The sequence below is a fragment of the Lytechinus pictus genome, chromosome 2, assembly GCF_037042905.1.
Source record: "Lytechinus pictus isolate F3 Inbred chromosome 2, Lp3.0, whole genome shotgun sequence".
Lineage (NCBI taxonomy): Eukaryota > Metazoa > Echinodermata > Echinoidea > Temnopleuroida > Toxopneustidae > Lytechinus > Lytechinus pictus.
The window spans coordinates 36030503-36056082 of NC_087246.1; the positions used below are offsets into that span (position 1 = coordinate 36030503).

At 36.5% G+C, this 25580-nt stretch overlaps 1 protein-coding gene across 1 annotated transcript; it reads right to left on the minus strand.

The window, feature by feature from the left end:
- Positions 1-977: 977 nt before the first annotated feature.
- On the minus strand, positions 978-25355 carry LOC129280504 (probable E3 ubiquitin-protein ligase HECTD4). The gene is made up of 20 exons (XM_064095624.1): positions 24476-25355; positions 23587-23810; positions 23193-23301; positions 22381-22519; positions 21742-21903; positions 20200-20386; positions 18427-18585; positions 17753-17866; positions 16712-16861; positions 14389-14618; positions 13481-13548; positions 12513-12596; positions 11771-11935; positions 10413-10530; positions 9297-9488; positions 8432-8644; positions 7878-7987; positions 7238-7430; positions 3682-3801; positions 978-1022 (listed from the first exon to the last, which is right to left on the minus strand). Exons 1-20 carry the CDS (start codon positions 25201-25203, stop codon positions 978-980), a joined length of 3510 nt encoding a protein of 1169 aa, XP_063951694.1. The 5' UTR covers positions 25204-25355.
- Positions 25356-25580: the final 225 nt, after the last annotated feature.

The window sequence follows — 25580 nt, forward strand, 5'->3', positions numbered from 1 at the left end:
TTTAACACTATATATACCCTATCCTAAACCTAACATATAACCCTATTGCAACCCTAACCCTATATCTTGGACAAAATTAAGCCCCGAGCAATTGTCGCAGGAGCAATGCCATGTCACCAAAGCTAATTTTCATCAATATTTCATGCCATATGATATATGATAAACTTTCATCCTTGATTAAATCTCAAGATCAAAACTGATCTTTATTTTTGAAGTATGTACTATGTAAGTGTAATTATTGATTTTAATGAATCAGCATATCAATCAAACTGACTCACCAAATGCTAGATCAATCAAATGATTTAGTAAGTTAGGCGAATGTTGGAACAAAAAACCCTGCTTCATTCATACCTTCAAAATAAAATGTGTCAAATCAATTTCAATAGGTAAGTTTACTAGTAAGGGTGTTGACTGGTGCTACCAGGGCATCGTGACCCAAAGCTATACGCTTGATCGTAGGGCTAATTTTTATAATTGATCACATCAATCCCTATGTGCAATCAAATGTACAAATCAACTGAATGATCTACTGCTAAATTTTGTGCCATGGGGCCCCAGGGTCTGTAAAAGAGAGATTTGCAATCAATTGCAAATTTTGAAAAGTAATTCTGCTAGGTTGGTATTTGGTTTCATACCAACTTAGCACATATCATTGGCTTTCATGTGACAGATCAAACCTGTTATTTTATATATTATTACCTATACAAGGCATTTTAGCAGATATCATATTTCGCTCGCTACTTTCAATCGGAAACCAACGAGGTAAACATTTGCCGTGTTGCCCTCCCCAGGCTTTACCAATAGGAATCCTGTACAAAATAGAGGGCAATATTGGCCATATTTCTGCTAGTGTGCTCGTGCAGGAGCCAATTTTGATCACTAATTTCAGTATTTGAGAAATCTGGCTGGAACCAGTTTATGAACCAACGCACTGTAGATAACGCGCATGATGTGCGACTGCAAAGTAACAATTTATGTCACAATTGCTTAGCGAGGGTTACTTTGCTAAGTTCCCGAATAACCTGAAATCAGAAGGAGTGATAAGCAAACAGGCATATAAATTGTTCCAAATAATAGCTTGAATTACACATTGTACAGCCTTAGGTAATAATAATAATACTGACTGGCTCTTCTTTTGGGAAACATCAAATATATTGCCCTTAAAAGAACCATACCGCCTTTGTCTAAAGATTCGGGCCAATATGATTCTGTTGCAGGCGACATATTTGATGTTCCCTCAAGGCCAGTCAATATTTAGGGAATATTGGATGGCCTTGAGTGGGATGCGAAGAAATATTGTACGGGCTGAAGAACAATAATGGATGAGTCGGAGACGAATCCAATATTGTTCTTCAGCGAGTAACAATATTTCTACGCATCCCACGAAAATTGGTCATCCAATTTCATTATTATTATTTAGATACCCCCACAAAGCTAAACATGAATTAATAAAGCAAAAAAAAAATGTTTTTACTAACCATCATTTATGGCAATTCTGTAAATCATGAGCATGGTGTCTGAGTATTGTCATTTTTTAAAAAGAAATCTGTGTAAAGATGCGCTAGCGTATAGTGCAAGCGCATTTGAATTCAAGAAATTGACGCTCCCCTCCTTTACCACACCTCCTGGCAACTAATACGCAATGCAATTTCATTGTGACGTAACAATAGCTTCATGCGCACAATCATTTATTAACCAATGATAATCTTGTGGGTGGGGCAAAATATTCATTCCGTCCAATATTTTAAATATTGGATGGTTTTCATAGGCATGCACGTTAAAAATCAGTTTTAATATTTTGTCTCTTTGAAACAACCTTGCAAGACATCAACAAATATCTGTGCCTCTAAAACCCTACATCTAAATAATAATATACAGTGCGTCCCAGAAAAAACGAAACCACAAATACAATAGACAAATGACCTAACAATGTAAAGCTTAGAATCTCCTCTTTCATCTGATATTACTTAGATTATTCCTCATTCACGCATGAGTGAGCAAAAACAATTTGAAGAAAGGATACCAAAAACGCATTTGGCGGATAGATTCTGAATTTTATAAAGAAAATCACATGCCTAAAAAGTTCAATATCTGCTCTTTAATTCGATACCTTAATCACAAAAAATGGTCAAGAAGTAAAAAAGTTACGTTCCCTCGAAACAATGCTTGTATTTCCATAATTTCATTAAATAAACGTGTTTTCACTGGTTTCCCACAGAAGCTATCGCATGGTTAACAAAAGACTTCATGCATGGCTGATCGTCAACAAAACGGAGTGTCGAGTGAGTTTGAACGCTAGCCTGTAAAACCTCTTCATTTTATGAAATTATTGAAATTCAAGCCTTATTTCAAATAACCAGAACTTTCTTATTTCTTGACCATTTTCTGTAATTGAGGTATCAAACTAAAGAGCAGATATTGAACTTTTTAGAAATGTGGTTTTCTTCTTGAAACCCAGATACAGCCCGCCAAATGACTTTTTGGTATCCCCTCCTCAAATTGTTTTTGCTCACTCATGCGTGAGTGAGAAATAATCTAAGTAATTTCAGATGAAAGAGGAGATTCTAAGCTTTACAATGGTAGGTCATTTGTCTATTGTATTTGTGATCAAGTTATGATAAATCATCAATAAATCTCGGTTTCGTTTTTTGTGGGACGCACTGTATAATATTGTCTGGCCTTGAAGGGAACATTTGATATATTGCCCCCAAAAGCAAAATCACTGAGTCAACATTATGGACCACCAAAAAATGTCACAAGAATTGTAACCACACACATGCAAGCACAGTCCTCACTGTGCATTCGCCGTTTGATAAAGCGGAGGGTGACACATGGGAAGTAATCCCTCGGTCATCCTAAGGAGAAAACCAGGTGGGTGTTTCATAAAGCTGTTTGTAAGATACGAATAACTTTACGCACAACTGGTGACCCCTTCTTGTGCTAGATGATACATCTCTATGTCATTAAATCGACATAAGAACATGATTCAGTCGTGCGTAAAGTTGTGCGTAACTTTACGAACACCTTTATGAAACACCCACCTGGAATGATGTACGCTTCCAACTTGGATTTTTGATAAGTATGTAATTAAATATTTTCATTTGGCAACTATAAAAGCACCTTGCATCACATCTCATCTGTGGGCGTGCCCAGAACAGAAACGGGTAACCTGTAGCTCATGTCGTGATACAAAGTATTGGAAAACCAAATACTTGGCTTGCATGTGCACGGCACACACCTCTAGCCCCGCTTTAACCCCATGAGCTAGGAACATAATTATTCAAGTTGACTCTATAGCTATAATAATGAAGCATAGGTTTGCATAGCACAGCTTCTATATGAAATAGAGAAAACTGCATAGGCTAAGAGGTCTCTCTGCAAGGCATATAAAGCTCATTAACTAAACAGGTATGTTTTTAATTTGTATTACAACTTCTTATATCAATTGGCAGGCTATTCAAAAGTATTGGGGCAGCAATGTTAAACAAAAGAGTAACTTTTATTTTACAAAAGGGGAATAATAATTCATTAGTGGAACTGCTTGAGTTTCAATCATGTGATTAGGTTTCAAGATTGAATTCAATATTAATGGAATCATTATGTCGATGAAAATGTTGAATGTCTAAGGTTAGCCTGCAGTGACGTTAGCACTTTCCCAGCAAAGAGGTAAAATTTCCTTACCTTGACCAAGTCTTTGGGCCAGCCCGATCCCAATACACTCCTACTACCGTATCCGTACGTATTGCCACCATACTCCACAACTTTCCTTGAATTTGTGTTGGGTCCAGCATATATCACAACCTAAGCCGGAAACAACAAAATAAAACAATATATTACACATTAATTGATTTCTTAATATTACTGCATAAGCAGGTGTAAATTCAAATTGAATCTTTGAAGAGAAATAATGTAGGAATAAAGTTTTTTCTAAGAAAATACTGGATTCCAGTGTGTCAGAAATTTATCTGACATTTAATCAATACAAAAAATTGGTGCCCAGATGGCAACCTAAAAATAAGAAATATAATATAGCTTATATCTGTGTATTTCTAAAGGTTCTTATCTTATTCCAAAGAACAAAAAATTAAACATTTTTACAGATGTTTTACTTAGAAAGAACTTTGTTAGTACTGAATCATTGTTTGGATATGTGTGCTCATTTATTATGATATATCTAAGCAATTTTTATCTACGCACAGATACACTTTAGCCAAAATCAGGGTTGTGTTCCCCTTACAGGATAAGCACCTGTCCATGTGATAATGATAATAATAATAGGCATTTATATAGCGCCATCTATCTAGAAATATTATATTCCGAGGCACGTTGTTATTATTATTACCCCGGCTTTAGCTCGAGCTGCCTTTCAGCGCTCATGCATTCAAGGAATTGATTCTGTCGGGTACCCATTCACCTCACCTGGGATGAGTGCAGCACAATGTGGATAAATTTCTTGCTGAAGGAAATTATGCCATGGCTGGGATTCGAACCCACGACCCTCTGTTTGTAAGTCAGAAGACTTATCCACTGGGCCACAACGCTCCATAATAATAATATAAAGATAATTTATAGAGTGCAGAAACTAGTCACAAAAGTGTATTTTCTACTGCACTATATAAAACTCCTAAAATGCTTATTAATTAAATTTTAAAAAAATTAGTTTTTATTTGAAGTTGTTGACAGATGGTGTTTTCCTGACTTCCAGGGGTAAGCTTTTCCATTTCTAAATGATTATCAAAACTTTTAAAGATGAAGTACATATCATTTGACAAAAGAACTGGGATCAGTAGAAAAAAAATATTTGTAAAGAATACTTTAAATAATGACAGTTGTTATGCAGAGATACCAATTGCCATAGAGTCAACAGACACATTTCAGGCAAAATGGTTATGATAATAACATAATGATCTTCTAGTATGCAATTTATCTAGTTCAACTATTTCAAAGTGCGCAAAGAATGGAAGGAGGGACAGACATGTCATAGCATGCTCTCAAGAAGAGAAACATTTTCAGGGAAGATTTTACAGAACAATACATTGTTAAAAGCCTATCAAAACAGGGAGTTTGCTCTACTGCAGCAGCTGAGAAAACCCTGTCATTAAGTCCTGGGCAGGTGCGTAGCCAGGGGGGGGGGGGGCGGTGGGGGCGGTTGCCCCCCCCAAAAAAAAAAACACCCCCAAAAAGAAAAAAAAAAAGAAGGGGAAAAGGGAGAAAAAGGAAAAGCGAAGGGAGAAAAGGGAAGAAGGGTATAGCTTTATTTATTTATTTTTTTTGTCAAATATGTCAAAAGAATAAAACCTAAATGAGATGTTCTTTTCTCTCATCATACAAAATTTTGCTTCCGCGCTCAGCGCGGGAAAAACCCCATCAGAATTGCCTTTCCCCTTTGTTTCCCACATCTTTTTTCTACTCCGTTTTTCCCCTTCCTGGCCATGGGAATCGCATTTTTGCCAGAAATTATAAAGTATACATGGGTAGTATGAAAAGTTTTTTTTTTATTGCACTGACACAAAATTTCGGCTCTAGAGCGGGTAAACTTTTATACCGTCACTCCCCAAGTCCCCAAATGCCATTTCTTCCGCTTTTCAGCAAGCAATTTGTTGGCAAACTATCTGCTCAAAGGGGGAAGCATTGAATTTGTGCCGTGCTATATGCAAAAGTAGGTACAATGAAACTTTATTCTATATCGCTGCACAACTGCACATCCATATCCGGTCCTGTTTTGGTTTTGCGCCATTGATTTAAAATTTTGAATATCACCAGAAGTTTCTTAATCATACAAAAGGAAGCGCTTAATAATTATTATGAACAAAGTTACACAATTTTTTTTCTTCCGAAATAAGTCACAGAAGTTTCCGTGCTTCGCGTTTATTGGAAAGGAAAAGTCCCTCTTCTAGCTTTCATCATCCCTTTCACAATTTGAGCTATATTTTGCTTCCTATTATCTAAGAAATATCAAAATTAGAGCAGGTTAAAGTTTCAGAGAAATTTATAAAATTCAGAGCTTGCCATTTGGGGGAAGAAATATTTCCTCCCTGCATATATCAGCTTTCTACTCATTGTTTTGCGAGTTAAAGAAATGTAATGTGGCTAAAGTTTTTACAATAAAATCTGATGTGACTAAGGTAGACATTTTATATCACTTCTTTGAATTCCTCAATCTTTTCCCATTTTGCATGTTTTGTGGGCGCTCATCTTTCCTTTTGAAAACAGGTTTTGTTTTTAATCAGAGCAAGTCAATTGAATTCGTGTTGATAGGGTATTAGAGACGCAAGAGACGTCTTCTTTTGATTAAACTTTGATGAGATATGGAAACTCCACCCTCCCTGCACCCTAGGGAGCGCGCTTCGCGCGCTCTGTAAGTGTTGGCACGCTTCGCGTCCACTGACCGCCCCCTCCAAAATGAAATCCTGGCTACGCAGTTGGTCCTGGGGAGCATATCAGGACACAAATAGACTGTGATTTTCACTGACTATTGTTATAAGCTCCTGGGGCCGTTTTATAAAGCTGTTCGTAAGTTAAGAGCAACTTGAAGAATGACTGGTGATCCTTTCTTGTGGTAAATGATATTCACCATTAAATGTTCATTGGTGATTATTAGCGCGCAAGAAAGGATCCTTAGTCGTTCTTAGAGTCGCTCTTAACTTACGAACAGCTTTATGAAACACCCACCTGAAATCTTTGTATCAGATAGGCTCAGAGCGAATTTGCCAGTTATAATCACTGACTTTTTGATTAATGAAACACTCACCTGATCGTGTTCTCTGGGCTTCAACAAACACGTAAACAGGCCTTGATCATCTGATTTATTAGTTAATTGCTGATTGGTCTACACTCACTTGTCTACTTTCAGTTTTGTCTCACCGAACATGGTCCAATCCTAGTTTGTCTACAGCCAGTTTGTCTACTTACTATTTGATATATATTTGCCATTTAACCCATTTACTCTTTTGTCTAATATCCAGTAAGGCTATATAACCATTTGGAATACTATCCACTAGGTCTAACATAACTCAGTCTATAAAGTGAGATGAACCATTAATACACTTAATTTTTAGCAGTGTAAATTTAACAAACTGGCCATTAGACTAAATGAGAAATAGAATAAGTGAGTACTAGAACAAGTGTAGTGTAGAACAAATGGCAATTGGACCAAATTGGCTTAAGCCGATATGGGATTAGGTTATCTAAGAAGTAGACCAAGTGAACAATTTATTCTTACGGTATTGCATATTACCTTGTCATAATCATACTGGGATGCACAACGAGGTTCAAATCTGAGATAGAGACACCTTGCACCCGGGATGTGAACAGTCTCTCTGAACTTGTAGTTATCTCTGACAGGGTGAATGGTCTCGACTGTCTTACCAGCGGCCCAGGGCGCCGGGATTCGAAGCTTTGTCAGATAGTTCTCGCAGCTCTTCTCACTCCTAAACGTTGGAAAAAATAAAACAAACAAATACTTAGAGGTGTACATATTTGTTAGGCAGCAATGTCAATGTATATTCAAGGATATCGCTGTTATATAAAACTTTTTCTCCTCTCCCTCCTCTTTAACCTCCTCCTCCTTTTCATTTTCCTTCTTCTACTTTCTCCTTCTCTTCCCCTCCTTCTCAACCCCCCTCTCCCCCTCCTCCCTCCCCCTCTCCTTCACTGTGTTCGGAGTTTGGCACTCCTTTAAAGAGAGTATAATGCAAGATGACACCTTGAGTCTGTACTCACTTCCCCTCTCCTCCCCTCTCCATCACCTTTCCCCCTCACCTTCCCCCACTCCCTCCCTCCTCCTCCTCCTCCTCTTCACCTCCCATTCTCCCCCCCTCCCCCTGTATTCTGAATGTGGTGCCTCTTTAAAGGAATATAAGAGTGTCTGCACTCACTTGTCTTTGATGTGGCTGGCAAGAAGGTCTGTAACAACATCATGAGGCTGAGAGCTGTTCTTATCCATCTTCTTCTCCTGATGAGCAGTGTTTCCTATAGCCATGGCAACCTACCAAACAAGTCACATATGTAAAAAAAAAACAATATCAATGAGTAAATCAAGGCACTGTATCATAAAGCTTTGTGAAAGATCATAGGGCTGATATAGGGGTCTGTAACTTACATGTACAAGTTATGTTTTTATTTTAGACCAATAATCCTTAAAATTATAATTAAATAATAATAATAACAATATTATCAATAATAATAATAATAATAGTATAAATAATAATTATTATTAATATGGAACTTTTTCCAGAGGATACAAGGCACAACTATTGTTTTCCCAGCTGTAGCTGGAGCTGCCACTTTATAAACTGACTAAGTGCATCTCAAGGAATTATACATCATGTTATTGTTTGCTTAGAAATTTATAAGAAATTATTATTACAACCATATTTGAAACTATATTTGAAATTATAGAAATATAGAGAATTGACTGTGAAAAAAATACCTGACTGATGAGGACAGTTAGTCTGACAACCTGAGGGACCAAGGCTTCAGCTAGGTCCAGACTGCGCAGGTTAGGATGACGTAAGGCTGTGACTAGACCTGGTAGCAGATAGCCAAGTATAGTTCCTTTCACTACCCGGTCCAGGACCTGCATCTGACTGGCCTGACCAGAGTTCATTAGGTCATTGCACATGCCCAGTAGAGTTTCCAGAATCTGAGATTTGAGAGGAAGTTTACGCTCAAAATGTTATGTTTTACCTTCGTCATCAGCGATGTCATCACTTACTGTCACTGAACACTACCAAATAGTACAAAACATTACTTATCATCAACATCATCATCATCAACATCGTCAATAAAGCAGGCATCACTGCAAAAGGAAACCCTGATTCTTACACCAAAATTCTTCTTGTAGAGAAGTATATCATATTGTTTTCTTCCGATAAAGTTAAATAATTTCAGATGTGGAATAAAAAGTCATCAATCACATCTTGATGGCAGGTGACAAGACAAACTATCACATGCTCTGTTAGCTGGATAGCTACATCCAGCTCACCTCGAAAATGATGGTTTGCCTATCACCTTTTCCAACAGTGATGATTTGCTGCATATCAAATATCAGTCAACACTATCATCATCATCATCATTATTATCATCATCATCATTATCACCATCATCATCATCATCATTTGTTCAGCGTCACCTGTGCCTGGGAGGCTTAAAGCGAACTGAATCACTATGACCTGCAAGTCTCTCCTCCCGATATAACTGATGGGAGGAGTGCATGTAGGCGACACCAGGGTTTCCCTCAATAACTGACAACATTACATTACCACCGTCATTGACATGGGCTCGCTGATCCTTACCTGTTCGCATCCATTGAATATCTTAGTGGCCAATTTGAGAACAGTGTCCTCTACCTCCTTCGTGCATGGCTTGGGACCGGTCGGTTTAGTGGTAGCGGAAGTTCCCTCCTCCATCTTCTCGTCATTCATGATAATACCTTGTAAGATGTGTAGCTCAAGGGATGTTAGGAACTGTTGGCAAGGGCTGGCAAGCTGCGTGGATATAAAGTAGTAGAGTGTCAAAGCTAATCAAGGTACATATGAAAAAGTTGTTTTTCTGTTTCAGTCATGAAAGAGGAAAAACAGAATTCAGCTTTGTGGTTCTGTTTTTAAAAAAACGTGAAAAGCAAATCGCAACACACTTCCCGCTTTGTGATTTCGTTTTCACGACGCAAACATCAAAATTGATGTTGACTCTCTGATTTTCGTTCATGAATATTAAAGAGCGCCATTAAGTGAGATTGGCTTGGCCTACAACATCTCAAAACTTATCAGAGCTTCAAGCGAATCCACCAAATGTATGAATGTTATTGTTGGTTTTATTATCTTTTAGCAATTGACATTAAGAACACACATAATACATGAATATGAACACAATAGTAACACATATGTACCTATATGAATTACAGGTCACAAAAATTAATTGCATGCGTTGGTGATCGGCAGTTGGCTCATCTCTGACAACTCCAATTACACATATTCCTATATCCTCTGAGGCAGGGCGCTATGGCCCGTATTCTGAAGTCAGGTTTAACTTAGACCATGGTCTAACTCTGTTCTAAAATTATGGGAAGCCAAAAGTGTCAAAATTGTTATTAAGTTGTATGTTTCTTATGTTTACTGTGCTCTTTCCTGATTCATCGATGGTGGAGAAAATCATCTATTTATACTTCCAGACAATTATGAATGATTTGAGAGCCAAATGAGCTGAAATATGATATCTCTACCATTAGTGATTTATGTAACAATTGGCTATCCATACTTAAACCACAACTTTAAACCTGAGTTTAAGTTAAACCCGACTTCAGAATATGGGCCTATGAGTTTATAACATCACATGCATAAGGTCTATACTGAATATTCACTCTATCTTTACAACTGATCTTGTAGAACCATGATTATTTTAGGTATACTTACTGGTACATTAGCTGATATCGATTCAGCTGGTCTATCACTGGTGAGGCACTGGCTAAGGAGTTGACGTGATTCCCTTTCTGATATATTCATGATCATCTGGACCAAGCCTTCATCAAACCTAAAAGCAAGAGATCATTACAGGCCTAAGTGTTAGTGTTATGTGATGATAAGACATATATCCAGATTCAATAATATATAAATGCATAATCAATACTTATTCAATACTTCTACAGAAAGTATAAGAGGAAACTATATGTTTACCAGCTCATACTGTCTTTAGAAAGTATTACTCATTCTTCTTCTAGCTAAACTTCTGATGCACACACATTTTATGGGTTTCTTATTCACACTACATTCCTCTTCTCGCTAATTGGTCCACTCCCCCAATTCAGAGTAAATTTATGATGTACACTTGTTATGGTCAAACTACTCAAGGTTGAATCACAGCTGTTTGGCTGAAGAGAGTCTCCCCAGAACATTATAAAAGGAGTTCATTTCTCAGATTGGTTCCAGCATGCAGATAGTAGAGATCAGGTTTAGAGCTACAGAAGAGTTTACATTTTATAAAACATCAGTTTGTAGAGTTTATCTTCATCTTCAAAGTACAGTCACCATTAGACTTACTCATGTATTTGTCATCATCATCTAGTTATCACCTTTAATAAATGCATATGAACTCTACATCCTGTATTGCTTTGTCCTCACTTAAGACTGGTTGAAAGTAAAGTGCAATAGATCCAATGATAACATAACATTAGTGCTGATGTTTGTGTAAGTGTTAGTATCAGTATTTAGAGCAAATCTTGGCTGCAGAACTTAGCACCAACACCATATGTATGTTTGCTAAATAGAGGGACCAAGCCTTCACCAAACCTAACAAGAATAGATTTCCAAAGTTGTTAAGTTTTAGCATGATATATGTGTTTGGGTTGGTATTTGGTGCAAATCTATGCTGCTGCACTTAACACAAACGCCATACATAGGCTTTCAAAAATGAGAGACCATGCCCCCATCAAACCAATTGAAGAGAGGTCATCAAGGGAGTTAGTGTTAGTGCTGGTGTTTGCGTAAGTGTTAAGTGTTGATGTTTACTATCAATTTGCTCTACACTATATTGGTCCAACACTCACTTAGCCTAATTCCCATAATCCAATGCCCAGATAGTCCAAATTTCCTCTTAGTCTACTAATGATTTTGCACTTTGTCAAAATGAAAATCTGATTAATTAACACTTCATCAAACCATATACACTAAATGGTCATGATATGGGTAGAGTGCAACTGGATATTGAACAAAATGGGCAATTCCCCTTCCAAGTTGTTCAAACTTTTGGAATAAAGGTAAGAATTCTTGCTTACTTGTGATTCTCTTTTCTGGAAGTCTGCCTGAGTTGATGAGCCAGCTCTGTTAGGATCATATCTCTTAGTTTACCCAAGGAGGATGTAGAGTCTCCATCGGTCAGAAGTTGACGAAGCAGACCGTTGATTTGATCAGAACCATTGAATAGCACAGAAAGACCAGTCCTATATGAAAAAAAAATGCAGAGCTACCTATTTTAACCTGCTTACTACCAAAAACTGGATTTGTATTTGTCATCCTACCTTCCTATATACAGTACTTGCAGTGCATATTTAGAACTCAATGCTTTTTGGTGTTTTTATCATTAGAACATTAGCTCTCTGTGAAATACTTCCTAGGTGTTATATCCAAAAATGGGTTGTTTTCGAGCTGAATATGTGGAATAGTTGAAAAGCGCCAGCCATCACTTTACATTATGCAACAGAGTTCACCCTGAGCTGCCAATTGGAACAAGAAGATTTCAGTATTTAAAAACTGAAAATCAGTATGTTGAAGAGGAAATCCGTAATTTCAAAGAAATACTGTAGGACAACATAACAAAATCAAAATTTAGAAGTCAGTATTTCACATTAAATCATCAGTACTCTTCTCATTTTTCAGCACTAATTCCTGAAAAACAGTATTGATTGGCAGCTCTGTTTACCCACAGCACCAAATTCCAATGAACGTGTAGTATAACACAACAGGGATGCTATAATGATAATACTAATCATCAACAAAATAATAACAATAACAACTCACTTGATAACATTACAGGCTTCAGTTATAAGTCTCTCTGCTCCAAACTTCTCATCACTTGATGTCAACAGACCCCAGACCAGTTTCCTTCGAGAGAAAAGTTGAGACAAGTTGATATACAACTACAGTTGAGGTAAACAATCTCCCAAACTTTGTTACTCCATGTTATAAAACATGGCTAAAGCTATGGCAAAGGGTCACTTTTGCATACCTGACAACGTTTGAGAATAAAAAATAGAAATATTTAATAGAAACAAGGGTGCAAAGTGCCCGAGCAAGAGGAGGATGTTGGATGGGGTGTCCCCCTCCCATGGTATCGGAATCCAATTTTATTACTCATATCACAATTTGGAACTTCGATCATTAAGATTTTGCAGTTTGGAATGTTCTTATCAAATTTTCACAATTATGATACTAGAAGAAAATCTGATTACCGTGTTTCATGTGGGAAATTATCCTTATCCCGAAAGTCAATAATTCATAATGGTCCTGTATTCTGGAACAGTCTCCCTGAAGATGTAAAAAGTTCACTATCCCTTTATGTATTTAAATATAAACTTAAAACACTTCTCCTACAAAAACTTTAATTTCCTAGACTAAGTTACCTCAATTACATTTTTCCCCCTAGTCTTTCTCTGCAAAACTCAAACTTTTATTGAAAAAAATTGGGATTATGTTATAAGTTTTTGACTTTTTAAATGATACCCCACATTTACATATACTGTTTCTTTTCTTGTCTGATTTAAGTATTGTTCAGATTTTGGTTTATTGTTTTTTTGTAGTATGTTTTCTTTATGCATTGGAATATTCATATGTATATATTGTACTGTATTCTGTAATACCATCTTTACACTGTATTGTTCATTTTATGAAGTGTGGAAATAAATGAATCAATCAAATAATCAGATCACAAATGGATCAAGTAATGTGCACCAGGCTTTACTCTCTCATAATCACTCTCCAAATCTTACCTAGTCCTTTCTAAGATGTTCCTCTCATCAACATTGTCTGGATTGAAGGCATGTGACTTGAAGACAACCTAGGAAATAGTAAATCAGTCAAGGAATGAATGAGTGAATAATTGACATTGCATTGTAATGATCTGTGTGGTTTAGGTAATGTTTATTTGAAATGATGCTGCTTTTATTATTTTTTTCAATTAATACGTCAGCAATGTCTGATTAAGAGTTTCAATTCTGGTTTTTCTGGGTTTTTTCCTAGTGAATAATGAATATGATAAAATTATGTAATAACAAATATATAATAAATTTACAGATATATTACTAAAAATAAGTAATTCCATAATTCCATAAATAAATATAAAAAATTCCATGGATTCTGACATGCCCACATACAGTGTAAACACAACCTCCACTTTTAATGATGCTCCAATTGCTAAGCTAACAACACTGACATTCGTATCCTTAAGGGTCCCTATGTGAATCTGCATCTTGCCAAAACATTAGTGCCTCTGTGAGATTTGAACACACGACCCTCTGAAAAAGCAAGAACCGCTTCACCATGACACTTTCGATTGAGAGTCATATGCAAAACCTCCAATCTATCCATTCATGAATAAATACCTAGGTAGTACTTTAAATGACTTGCAATGGCAACTGTAGTGCAATGCATTTCATGTTCTTTCATCTCATGTCTTTATCTACACCTTTTCCCCCACATGAAAATAGCCATTTGGGGTCGTTAAAACAAATCTTAGCAATCACCGTAGATTGTAGAACATTTTTTTTTATTGCTTTGACTACAATGTACAATCAATCATGAAAATCGAGCGTTCAATTAATCGCTATACTTTGTGTCACAGGATCCTGATCGATCCTTAAGCTTTGTGTTGCGGGCCACATGCCTATCATATACACACCTGCAGAACGACCAGCATGCACTGAATGATGGCAAGATTCTGTTCTTCTACGGCCTTCTCTATTATGGCACACAACCGTCTGAGATGGGTGATTGGGGGTGGGGTAGGGGCAGCCATGAGTCTCCCTAGGGCGGGGCTCTGGTATACTTCACTGTGTACTTTGTGACAGCTGGAGCTCCCCACATGGTGAAGAAGGAGACCCACAACCTCAGATACCTCTAACATATTGTCTATAAATAAAGATTGTGAACAAAGTGAAAGTGACCACCTCATGAATAACAAAAAGGGCTGTCGAACCTAGACGACTTATGGCCATTTCATCATTTAATCCTATTTCTCTATATCATTTTTAATTTTTATATTTAAAAAAAAAAGAATGAATTTCTTGAGTTAAAAATAATAGAATAATAAAAACAATTGTGTGTTAACAAATGGCAATTCTTAGTATTCTTGAAATAGGATTAAATGGTTGGACACATGTATGTCAGAATATACTGGCTATATAACGATAGGAATGACAGCCCCTTCAACAAATCAATTTAATGATGATAATCTCTTTGGGGCCGTTTTACCATGTTTTGTGTTGTTAATTCATGCAGAGTTGGCCTTGTGATGATAACGATAATTCTGATTATGTTTTTTACATTGTCAATAGCTTTTACTTGAATCTAATGTGTTTCACATGCTCCTCATTGCTTCCATTGCTTCAATGTTTGTTTCACATCTAAATGTGAATGTCTTTTTTTTTCATGTTTATAATGATGTTTGTAAACTATCGACTGGTGATGGGAGAAACTTTAATAGGAACTAGTGTCCTTTTGGCTCTCCTTGGCCATCGATCGATGGGTCTTTCGATTTTTTTTTGCATTTGTAATTTCTTGTATTCCTTTGCCAGAAATAAAATAAATAAATACAAATAGCAGTTGCAAACTGATTTAAAAGTCCCTGGGTTTGGCCCAGACTTTCAGATGGTGACAATAAACCTCTGTCCTCAGACAGCATGCATACACATGCTAGGGATTTAATCACAAATGCTAGGACTCACAAATTGTAATATGCACAACTATTTCTTCATTTGTTATCATCTTGATTCAACTTTGATAGTCTGCCTAATTCAAATGAATCCTTTTCATTCTATTTTCCCCCAAATGAGTAAGTAAAGTTCATGTCCACCCTATTGATTTCATACTTTAAACTGGTGCATTTCACAATCTTTGTGTCTTATTGGGATGTCACTCTCCCGCTTTAATCCTGAAAGACTGGTCTACAACAAACTCAACATCCTGCATTAATCACTGTATTTCTCTTGTTCTAAGTGATTCCAAACCTCAGTCAGACACAACAGTTTTCCTGGAAGTGGTAACTCAAAGGTAGTTCTACTGATCAACCCTTATTTTTCCCTGCACTGGGAATTCATTGTTAAAGGACAAGTCCACCCCAACAAAAAGTTGATTTGAATATAAAGAGAAAAATCCAACAAGCATAACACTGAAAATTTCATCAAAATCGGATATAAAATAAGAAAGTTATGACATTTTAAAGTTTCGCTTAATTTCACAAAACAGTTATATGCACATCCCGGTCTGTATGCAAATGAGGAGACTGATGACGTCATTCACTCACTATTTGTATTTTATCTTTTGTATTTTATTATAGGAAATATGAAATATTCTAATTTTCTCCTCATTGTCAAGTGATACAACGATTAATTCCTCCCTGAACATGTGGAATTAGCATTGTTTAATACTATATGGTTCAGTCAAGTTGGTCCTTATTGTCAAATCTATAAAAAATGAAATATTGTATAATTCAAACAATAAAAAACAAAAGAAATAGTGAGTGATGGACATCATCGACTGACTCACCTAGTTGTGCATATCACTGTTTTGTGAAAAATAAGCTAAACTTTAAAATATCATGACTTTCTTATTTTACATCCAATTTTGATGAAATTTTCAGCTCTATGCTAGTTTGATTTTTCTCTATTTTTTCAAGTCAGCATTTTCCTGGGGTGGACTTGACATTTAAGTTATGTATATTTCTTTGATTTCTCGAGTTTTAATTGCGGCATGTGAAATTCAGGGAAAACAAAAAATGTTTACCTGGAACGAAAAACAGGCCTCTCATGATAATGAACTTTGGTGGCGAATGAAGGAAACACAAGAATTCTCACTAAACAAATATACTCAGAAAAAATGCAGAATAGGGTAATTGACTTGTCAGGCGTCCAGTGTCTGATCAATCACTATTGCAAATGTTACCTGCCGACCAATATTCAAAGGAAACTATAAGAAGCGCTTGAATTGCAGGTGGTGTTACGTACCCTGTGGTGTCTTGTCAATGAGTGGAGGTTGTGGTACTCCAAGCTGCTTACAGACATGGTGAGAAGCCCTCAGCCCAGGATTCTGCCATTGGTCAACCCAGTCGGGAGAACAGGTCCAGATGGTGTTGTTGAGCTCGTCATAGCAAATACCTGGAGAAAATATAATCATAATACAGTTAAACCTATTTACAGTTAAAACCTGTCTTCAGTGGCCACCCACCAAAATTTGGTCCTATTTGAAAGGAATATATGTTATACAACTGTCTTAAAAGACCACTCGTTTCCACCGTCCCTCTCTCTGTTTCCCTTGATTGGACTTAAAGGTCAACTCCATCCCAGAAAATTGTTACTTTGAATTAATAGAGAAAAAACAAACAAGTGTAATGCTGTAAATATTATCAAAATCAGATGTGAAATAAGAAAGTTATGAAATTTCAAAGTTTCACTTTATTTTCACAAAACAATTTATGTTTCACAAAACAATGTTCACAAAACAATTATCTGTGCAGGATCTCTCTGCTGATCTCCGAAGCTAACGGAGGAAGAAGAAGATATGTACAACTCAGTGACAAGCAAAAGAGAGAGTCAATGATGTCACTCACTCACTATTTCTTTTTTTTATTGTTTGGATTATACAACATTTCAATTTTTACAGATTTGACAATAAAAATCAACTGGACTGAACCATATTAAAACATTATAACAATCATGGTAGGAGAAACAAAATTTTGTTCTACATGACAATGAGGAGAAAATTAGAATATTTCATATAATAGTGAGTGGGTGACATCAGCAGTTCCCTCATTTGCATCCCAACCAGGATGTACACAAATCTGTTTCATGAAATTAAGGAAAACTTAAAAAGATGTCATAACTTTCTTACTTTACTTTCTTATGCTGGTTGGATTTTCCTCTTTTTATTCAAATCAACTTTTTGTTTGGGGTGGACTTGCCTTTTAATAGACTGATTTGACAGTATGTAAAGATACGCACAGAAATATGGACCCTTCAGCAGATGCCCTACAATGTGAGTAGACTTACCTAGACCCTGGACGTTTGATCCTCTAGCAATAGCACATGCTGGGGCATCCATAAGCTCTAGCTTGCTGGTTAGGAGACCATTTGAAAGATTGAAACAGATGCTTGTTGCCAATGCTGCATCAGAAGATATCAAATAATAGCAATAGTCATAATTAAAACTGTGTTTTTGTGTACTTGTGTTTTCTAAATATCACTACCACTGTCATGGGACTGAATCCGTGTTCAACCCATTCCAGCAAAATGTTTTTTATTCAAGTCCACCAAAGTCATTCTGATCACATTGACATTCACATCCTACCAGCACCCATTCAACACATGGGTAAGGACTAAACAGCTGTAGGAGTTCTGACTATTGTCTCTCAGAGAGTCTTTGGTTCAAATTCTACTACAGGCGTACATTTATTATATTATGCGACTCTCAACCCAGGTGATGGAAATGAAGAACTGGCAGGAACCTATTCCTTCAAGCGCAAAAGCAGCTAATTCCTGTACTGCTAAAGCCAGGGTAATTATGTTGCATTGTCATAAAGTGCTAAGTGATAAGAGATATATAAGCAAGTATAATTACTATTGCAATGACTATTAAAAACAATTTTGAGTTCATTGTCTTGATGGCTGAGTTCATTGCCTTGATGGCACAAAATACATGGAATCATTCTGGCGATGTGACTCACTTCTAAGTCCACTAAGCCCAGCAGTAGTACTGAATAGGGATCGAGAAGCTGAGCTGCTACTTCCTCCAGGGGGCGATGTCACCATCACAATACTACTGCCGCAGCAATATATAGGTGACCTGCGAAGGAGCTTCAGGGTCAGGCCACAGCTTGTGGTAGCTGTAAAGAGAACATACATGAAGAAAATTCATTCAGACACATACCATGCACAAGCCCACATAAAATCTTTGTTCATGTCATAAAAAATTGTTCAGTTTTCCTTCAATCTTAACAAAAATTGTGGTATATGTTCCTTTGCTGCCCAAGTTTTGAGGAATAGCCTAATCAATGGCAGAAACAACAGATGAATTAAATCTGCTCTTAAAATGTAGGATCGCTCTTAATCATTGCCTGATCAACTGATAGAGGACCAGCATAAATCAAGGATGTTTAATAGTTTACCAACCCTGGGAAAGACACCATGCACATGTAGTAGTTCAGGCAACACTCAATGATACAATAGTAGTTCAGGCAAAACTCATTGATACAGTGGAAACAAGTTTATTTAATTACAGCTAACAGCAATGGTTACCAGTCAGACTGCAGGTCCCAAGAAAGTGGCTTCTTTCATCCAAGTGATATTCATGACTTGAGATGTTTTGCATATTTAATGAGCTTGATGCGGACCAAAACACCTCTTTTCATTCGGTCATTGCTGCTCTAATTGTGCATCGAATTTCATGAATTTGGTACCATTGTAAAGAAGAAGAATCATTCTTTCAGGTCATGTGTTTGGATTTACTCAAAGATTTTGTAATATAGGTTAAAGTTTTGATCTAAAATATGCTACAAAATAAATATTTTCACCTGACAAAAGCTGCTATTTTCACACTTTATTTTTGTTTGAGCCCAAATGATTTTTATATCATGATAAAGCTGAATATGTATGCTTTGAAATGATATAGGTTTCAAAATAAGAATTGGTTTAATCGGGTCAAGATCACACTTTTCATTTGCCAAGTACATAAAGCAGCTTGAAAACAAGAATACTGCACTCTGATTGGTCAAAGAGACCGCACACTGGCAAATTCCAACGGTTCCAGTGCCTGGGTTCGTGGGAAGGTCACACTTCCCATGTGGTAATCTCCTCAAATACCCCGCGCCTGTTGTTCTGTTAATCTTATCCAGCCAATCAGAACTCTGGATTTCATGCAAGTACAAAATTTCAAAATCTCGTCTTGTACCTTGGTGGGAAAAGTGTGATCTTGACCCGATTAAAAGGTGCTGCATATCAAGAGTGGCATTGTGAGAAAGTACAGAAGTTCAGCTTTATGTTGATATAAATATCATTGAGGCTCAAAATAAAAAGTTTTGCACAATTTGCAAAAGAAAACAGAGGAAGAAAATTCAGTTTTGAGGCACATTTTCAGGCCAGAAATTTACTTATTTAACAAAATATTGTATACAAAATAAATGACCAATATGAAAGAGTAACTTTTACTCTATCTGATGGTGCAATAATATTTCATTTAACTTGAGGTCAAAACAGGTAAATTCTTAGAGAAAGAAAGTCTCACGAATCACGAGATTTTGCAAGGAGGAGGATTCAGCCACGAGATGATTTGGATGAATCTGGCCTTTTTGCTCATTAGCATAGGGACCTGCGGTCTGACTGTTACTTGATACTTACTTGATGTAGTAATCCCTTTGGCAGCTCATACAGAAGCTATACTGGGTTCATTTCATTTTTAAAAAAAAACAGAATTATTTCTGTGGAAAACAGGCAAGACTTACATATTTCTTCTCTGCCACCTGAATTACCATTGGAGTTGGTGAGTTGTGCTAGTGCAGCAGCATTACCTGGGCGGAACGCTCTCAGTCTCAAGAGAAGTGGGTCTGTCACACCTCTTACTATATCCTCATTCCTAACTAGTACGATTGATGGTCTAAGACGATCAGCAATGATCTCACCATCTTGCTCCTGTAGTGGTATTGAGAAACCAATAATGATCACATAGGCAAATAGATAAAAATTCATATTTAACCTTGGCAAAAAGGACAAAAATATGAGAAAAGAGAATGGTGAATATTTGAAAGATATTGGACCAGGAATGAAAAGGTTATCGGTGTTTGAAAAAATAAAATGATCATTAAGACTATGCACATCTCAAATTGGCAACCTTGTGAGTGAATTATGACTGCTGATGTATGCACTGAGGTGTGTGTCTTGCATCAATACTTCATTTTGTGTATTCATGCAGTTGACAAGTTTGTCTACTTCATTCCCCTGACAAGATCATCAGTGTTTCCACTTTGGGATTTGTTATCCTCCAAATGCATTAAAACACAAACATCCTAGCATGCAAAGTTTAACCCTTAATAAACTGGGGGGGTCAATTTCGTCACTACGCCATCACGCGAAATTTTTTGACCGCGCTGCTCGCTCGCAACGCCCGGGCAACATTTTGTAAGTGCATGTCGGACCCAAAATTGCTCAAAAACATGATTCTGTGTACAAAGTCAATACACAAATTGTGTTTTTCGACCAAAAATCATAAATGTATGATTATTTTAATTTTTGTTGGTTTAAATGGATTTATTTTATGCCATTATATGCCATGATCGCAAAAGGGTCCGACAAATTTCATCACAATACAAAACAAAGGTTTGAAAAAATAAAGAAATACATAAGAATTATAAAACAATAAAATACATAAGAAATTAATATTTTTGCTATTTTTTGTTATGTTTGTTAGAAATGTACAAATTGATACTCTCACCAAAAATTAGCATTCTACTAGTACTAGCTATATTATTGACTTAAAGGCATAAATAATTCCCTCTATACTTTCGAAATAAAGGCCTAGTATATTTTTTTATATCCTACATTTGATAGGGTAGAACAATATCTACTATTGTACACTTCGTACATCTTTTCTGAATCTGAACTTAGATAACGCGCTACGCAGACTGATCTACTTTTCCCGAAACCACGCGCTGCAAGATATATCTAACTAAACATTTACAAGAAAGTGAAAAAAACATATGTATATACCCCGGAAACAAATTACTGCAAAAATAATTGGAAAAACCTTTTGTACAACATGTATGAATTCAATTTACAATATATTATGACTCAAGCACATGATGCATCCAAATAATCATGTGCCATTTCTAATCTTTGTCCCATGTGACATACTAAGACATGACCAATCTTAAAATCAATAGCAGCAAATTTGAAACATGGTTTGCCATAAACTTAGGATTGAAATCCATTGTAAGATTAATTTCATCAAATCGGTGTGTCATGTAAAAAAAACAAAAAGAAGAAGTTACCTTCAAGTTTAGGAAATCGACGGTTACAGGTTGACCTTTGCCACTCTTGTCCGGTCCAGGAGGGCACCAGACTCTATAGAAGTAGGTACCATCACTGCATAGTGAGACAGTGACTTGAGAAGCATTGACCAGGGTCTCGGGCATCTTCACATTACCTTCAACCTGTATGAAGGGATTAAAGAATAGATCTATGTCACACATGGTCCTTCTACCCACCATCATCTTTACTAACACTTTGTTGATGGGCTGTTCAATCCATTTATCTCAAAATTAACAAATTTAGAGGACAGCTCTATTTTAGAATTACATGTATGATAATGCTGTCAACCTAATATTGTCTGAAAAGAGAATTGCAGTAGGTTGCTACTTATGTCAAAACTCTAAAATAGAGCCTGTCCTGAGCTGCTACTAAAATATGTAAATGTAACTTGAACTACCCATCAATGATTTATTACCATTTTGTTATTAACAGGGACAAAAGGTAGAAAGCTCCTGTATCAACACTTGCAATATTTGGAATAAGATGATGAAGAAATAAAGCGTTAGATATATGTTTCCATCTGTTACTGCAAACAAGGGTAAATATCAAATTGATAAATGTACATTGGTTGAGCAAGTATACTATAAGTATTAAATTACCTTAAGAGTATCTCTATTGATGATGGACCCCAATAACTCTGTTTTAGAGTCTGCCTCCAGAGGGCGATGCAGCAATATCTTGTCAGTGCAAGCAATCAAGCCTACTGGAAGGTCAGGGTTACGGGCGTAGACAAAGCCTCTGAAAATATACAGGAAAATAGACATTACTGAAGAGCAAACTATATGCATTCATTTTGCTTAAAACTGAAAATATAAGTTAATAATATACAGACACTCTCAAAAATATTTTTTTTTATTTATCATGCAACTGGGAGAATAGTTATAATACAATATAAGATTTTGGAATCACCTGATTAATCAGAAATTATCTTTATATTTCACTGCACTGTAGTACTGCACAGAGAAATAAATGTTAGACTTTGGATAAAAACTGTTCCATTCGAGAATCCCAGCTGGGATACAAATATTTCCACCCTATAATAGCAGCCCCCCAAGATTTTATGATGATAAACCAAACACAACTGCAGCTGTAACATTCCAAACTGCACCTTTATACTAGCTAAATTTGATCTATCCAACTAAGAAAATCATCCTAGTGCAAGGTGAATCTCCATGGGAAAATAATTTGTTGTCTGCAAAATTAGGCAAGTCAGAATTCGAACTACTAACTACCACAATTAATTGGAAAATTTTGATAAAACAAGAAACAACTGCCAGATTAAGAAACATAAATAAATGCAAGGTATGTATAGAATTTCATTCCTTTAACTTTTATCCAAGTTTTTTAGCCAAAATAATGAATGGGTGCTGACTTTAAAGACAGATAACAAAATCAAATTACAGAGACTTACCTTAAGGTCCCATGTAATCCAGATCCAATCTTAGCAAGACATTTACCCCTTGCATTGGTGCAGTACAAAAACACACCATCACAGGCCAGGCTCCTACCAGTAATTGATTCTACAAAGCAAAAAAATAAATGACACATATCAACTTCCTTCAAGAAACAGTTTGGTGTGTATTAATGCAAAATTCTTTTCAACCAAATTATGCCAAATTAATTTCTGTTGTACAATATATTCATGGAAAATGCTATTTTTTCCATAATCAAACATGCAATTGTATGAACTGTCAAGATTAAAATATTGTACTGTCTCAAAACTACTTTAGAATTCAGAATACTGACATGATATTTTTCAAAATTGTTATCCCCACAAACTACCCAGGGTTTGCACTACATTGTACCTTTTTCTTTCTCTTTATCCTCTGTCTTCTCTTCCTTCTCACCCAGCATGTCCTCAAATCCCCAGCACACGACATGGCGGCTACCATGGAGATAGGATGGAGATCCTGGCCCTCCTTCAAGCCGGAGTAGTCTCTGAAGGATATCCGCTATGGGGAGTGGACCTATACTCGGGGCAAGCTGCTGCAGGAGGTGTGTAGTGTGAATGAATGTTCCTGTTGAGCCCCTGGAATAGAAAAAGACAAGCAGGTATTGAAGGTTATTGTTTAAGTCAAAAAAGCAAATAAATACTATTTTCTGCCAGTTTCAAGAACAAAATTTTCTGTATGCTGTTATACCATACTTTCCTAGATTGATTTGATTTGATTGAAAACTGCTAGACACAATTGGGTCCAACATTGAATGAACACTATCCAAACCAACTTTCCAAGTTCCAACACCAATCCAAGAGTTAACACTTTCAAAAATTCACGCTAGAGCCTAGAACCTTGACCAGATCTTACCTAGAAATGGGCAGTTGTAAGACCAGTTTTATCATTTTGTCCATTTGTCAATCATAAGCATGATACAAGGGAGTCATGTACAATCTCTAAATAAAACCATTATTAGCCAACAATGAGACTATCAGTATCAAACATGTCCACCAGGCAAATTTCACTTACTAAACACAGCTTAGCTTAACTGTGTCCCTCTAAACCCTAGATACCAAAAAAGGGGGAAATGATAGCAATCCAGTCGAGTCAACAGTAATAATGATAGCTAAACCAATAAATAGACAATCAACAAATAAATGAATAAACAGATCTAACTAAAATAGATAGAAACCTGGCTTGAAAATTTTGAAGTTGAGCCCTCAAAATTAATTTAACCCTACAATTACAAAATACAAACCTTGCACAGGCAAATGCAACCAAGGCAGAGGCAAGTTGTTGGCGTTGTTGTTGGATGGCATGTTGCTCTTCATGTGGTTTCACACGAGCAATCACATCAATCTCATCACTTTCACCAAGCCAGGAACTCAACAAGTTTTCCAGTCCATCCAAACAATCTGTGGGTTCTTTTGAAAGGCTCAGTGGAAGACAATCTCGAAGGCAATTAAGAAGCAGAACCGCTGTTTCGCTGCTTAACTCTGGATTTATTCTCTGTTGTGACCGAAGGAGTGGAAAAAGGAGAAGTAGTCCAAGACGACTTGAAAAGGCTGCTGGTTCAGCTCCATGCCAAGCGACTTTCTTCAGCAAACTTAGGCCGCCGATGCCGGCAGCGTTTGTCACTTCCTCTTCGCCAAACGTCTCTCTTTCCAGCTGTTCCACATTGCTATTTATTTGGAGATGGGCATTCCATAGGCCTTTCAAGGCATTTAGTCGATATTCTAAAAGTCTTGAGTAAGCATATATATTATTGTGTCTCTCGCAGACAGATACCAGTCTCTGACTCAATTCTGTTGGATTTTTAGTGTCAAATGAAACCACCTCATCTGAACTGTTTTGAGGGTTTGCGTTGTTGAGATGTTTCGGCAAGTTCACAAGATCGCTTACCCGCAATAATCCGTCATGCAAAAACAACGATTCTTCGTTCACTGATAGCCACTGCGTTGTATCTGTAACACAGTTTGAAGCCATGTTGACCTTAGATACACATCCCACATCAGTAATTTTCCTGTTGTAAGTCAAGAACAAGATTTGTAGGAAAGAAGAACCTGCCAAAGATTTGTGCAGATGCAGAGTTACGAGCTCAGCAGTACAGTGGAGGCGGCCATTTCGATGTTGTGAAAATGATTGGGCTATTCCATTTTTGTATTGAGGGAGTTTTTTTTAGTCTTTATAGAGAAGGGATATGCTATAAATTAATTTAGATTGATACGGGAAAATTCTTGTACAAAACTATCATAAATAATTTGATCATGTTGACTGTGTACTAATTTTGGATCATATTTCTTTTAAATTTCTTATCTATTAGTATTTCCAAATCCAAGGCCTAAATTCTCACTCAAATGGAA

Bases quoted from the DNA above. Each gene is read 5' to 3' on its own strand.
- LOC129280504 (XM_064095624.1), bottom strand. From the start codon at position 25,203: ATGGCTTCAAACTGTGTTACAGATACAACGCAGTGGCTATCAGTGAAC. The intron at 16,862-17,752 runs GTAAGTCTACTC...TATTTTCTCCAG, and splicing joins ATCAAACGTCCAGGGTCTAG to GTATTTGCTATGACGAGCTC. The intron at 8,645-9,296 runs GTAAGGATCAGC...CTCAAATCTCAG, and splicing joins TATTCAATGGATGCGAACAG to ATTCTGGAAACTCTACTGGG.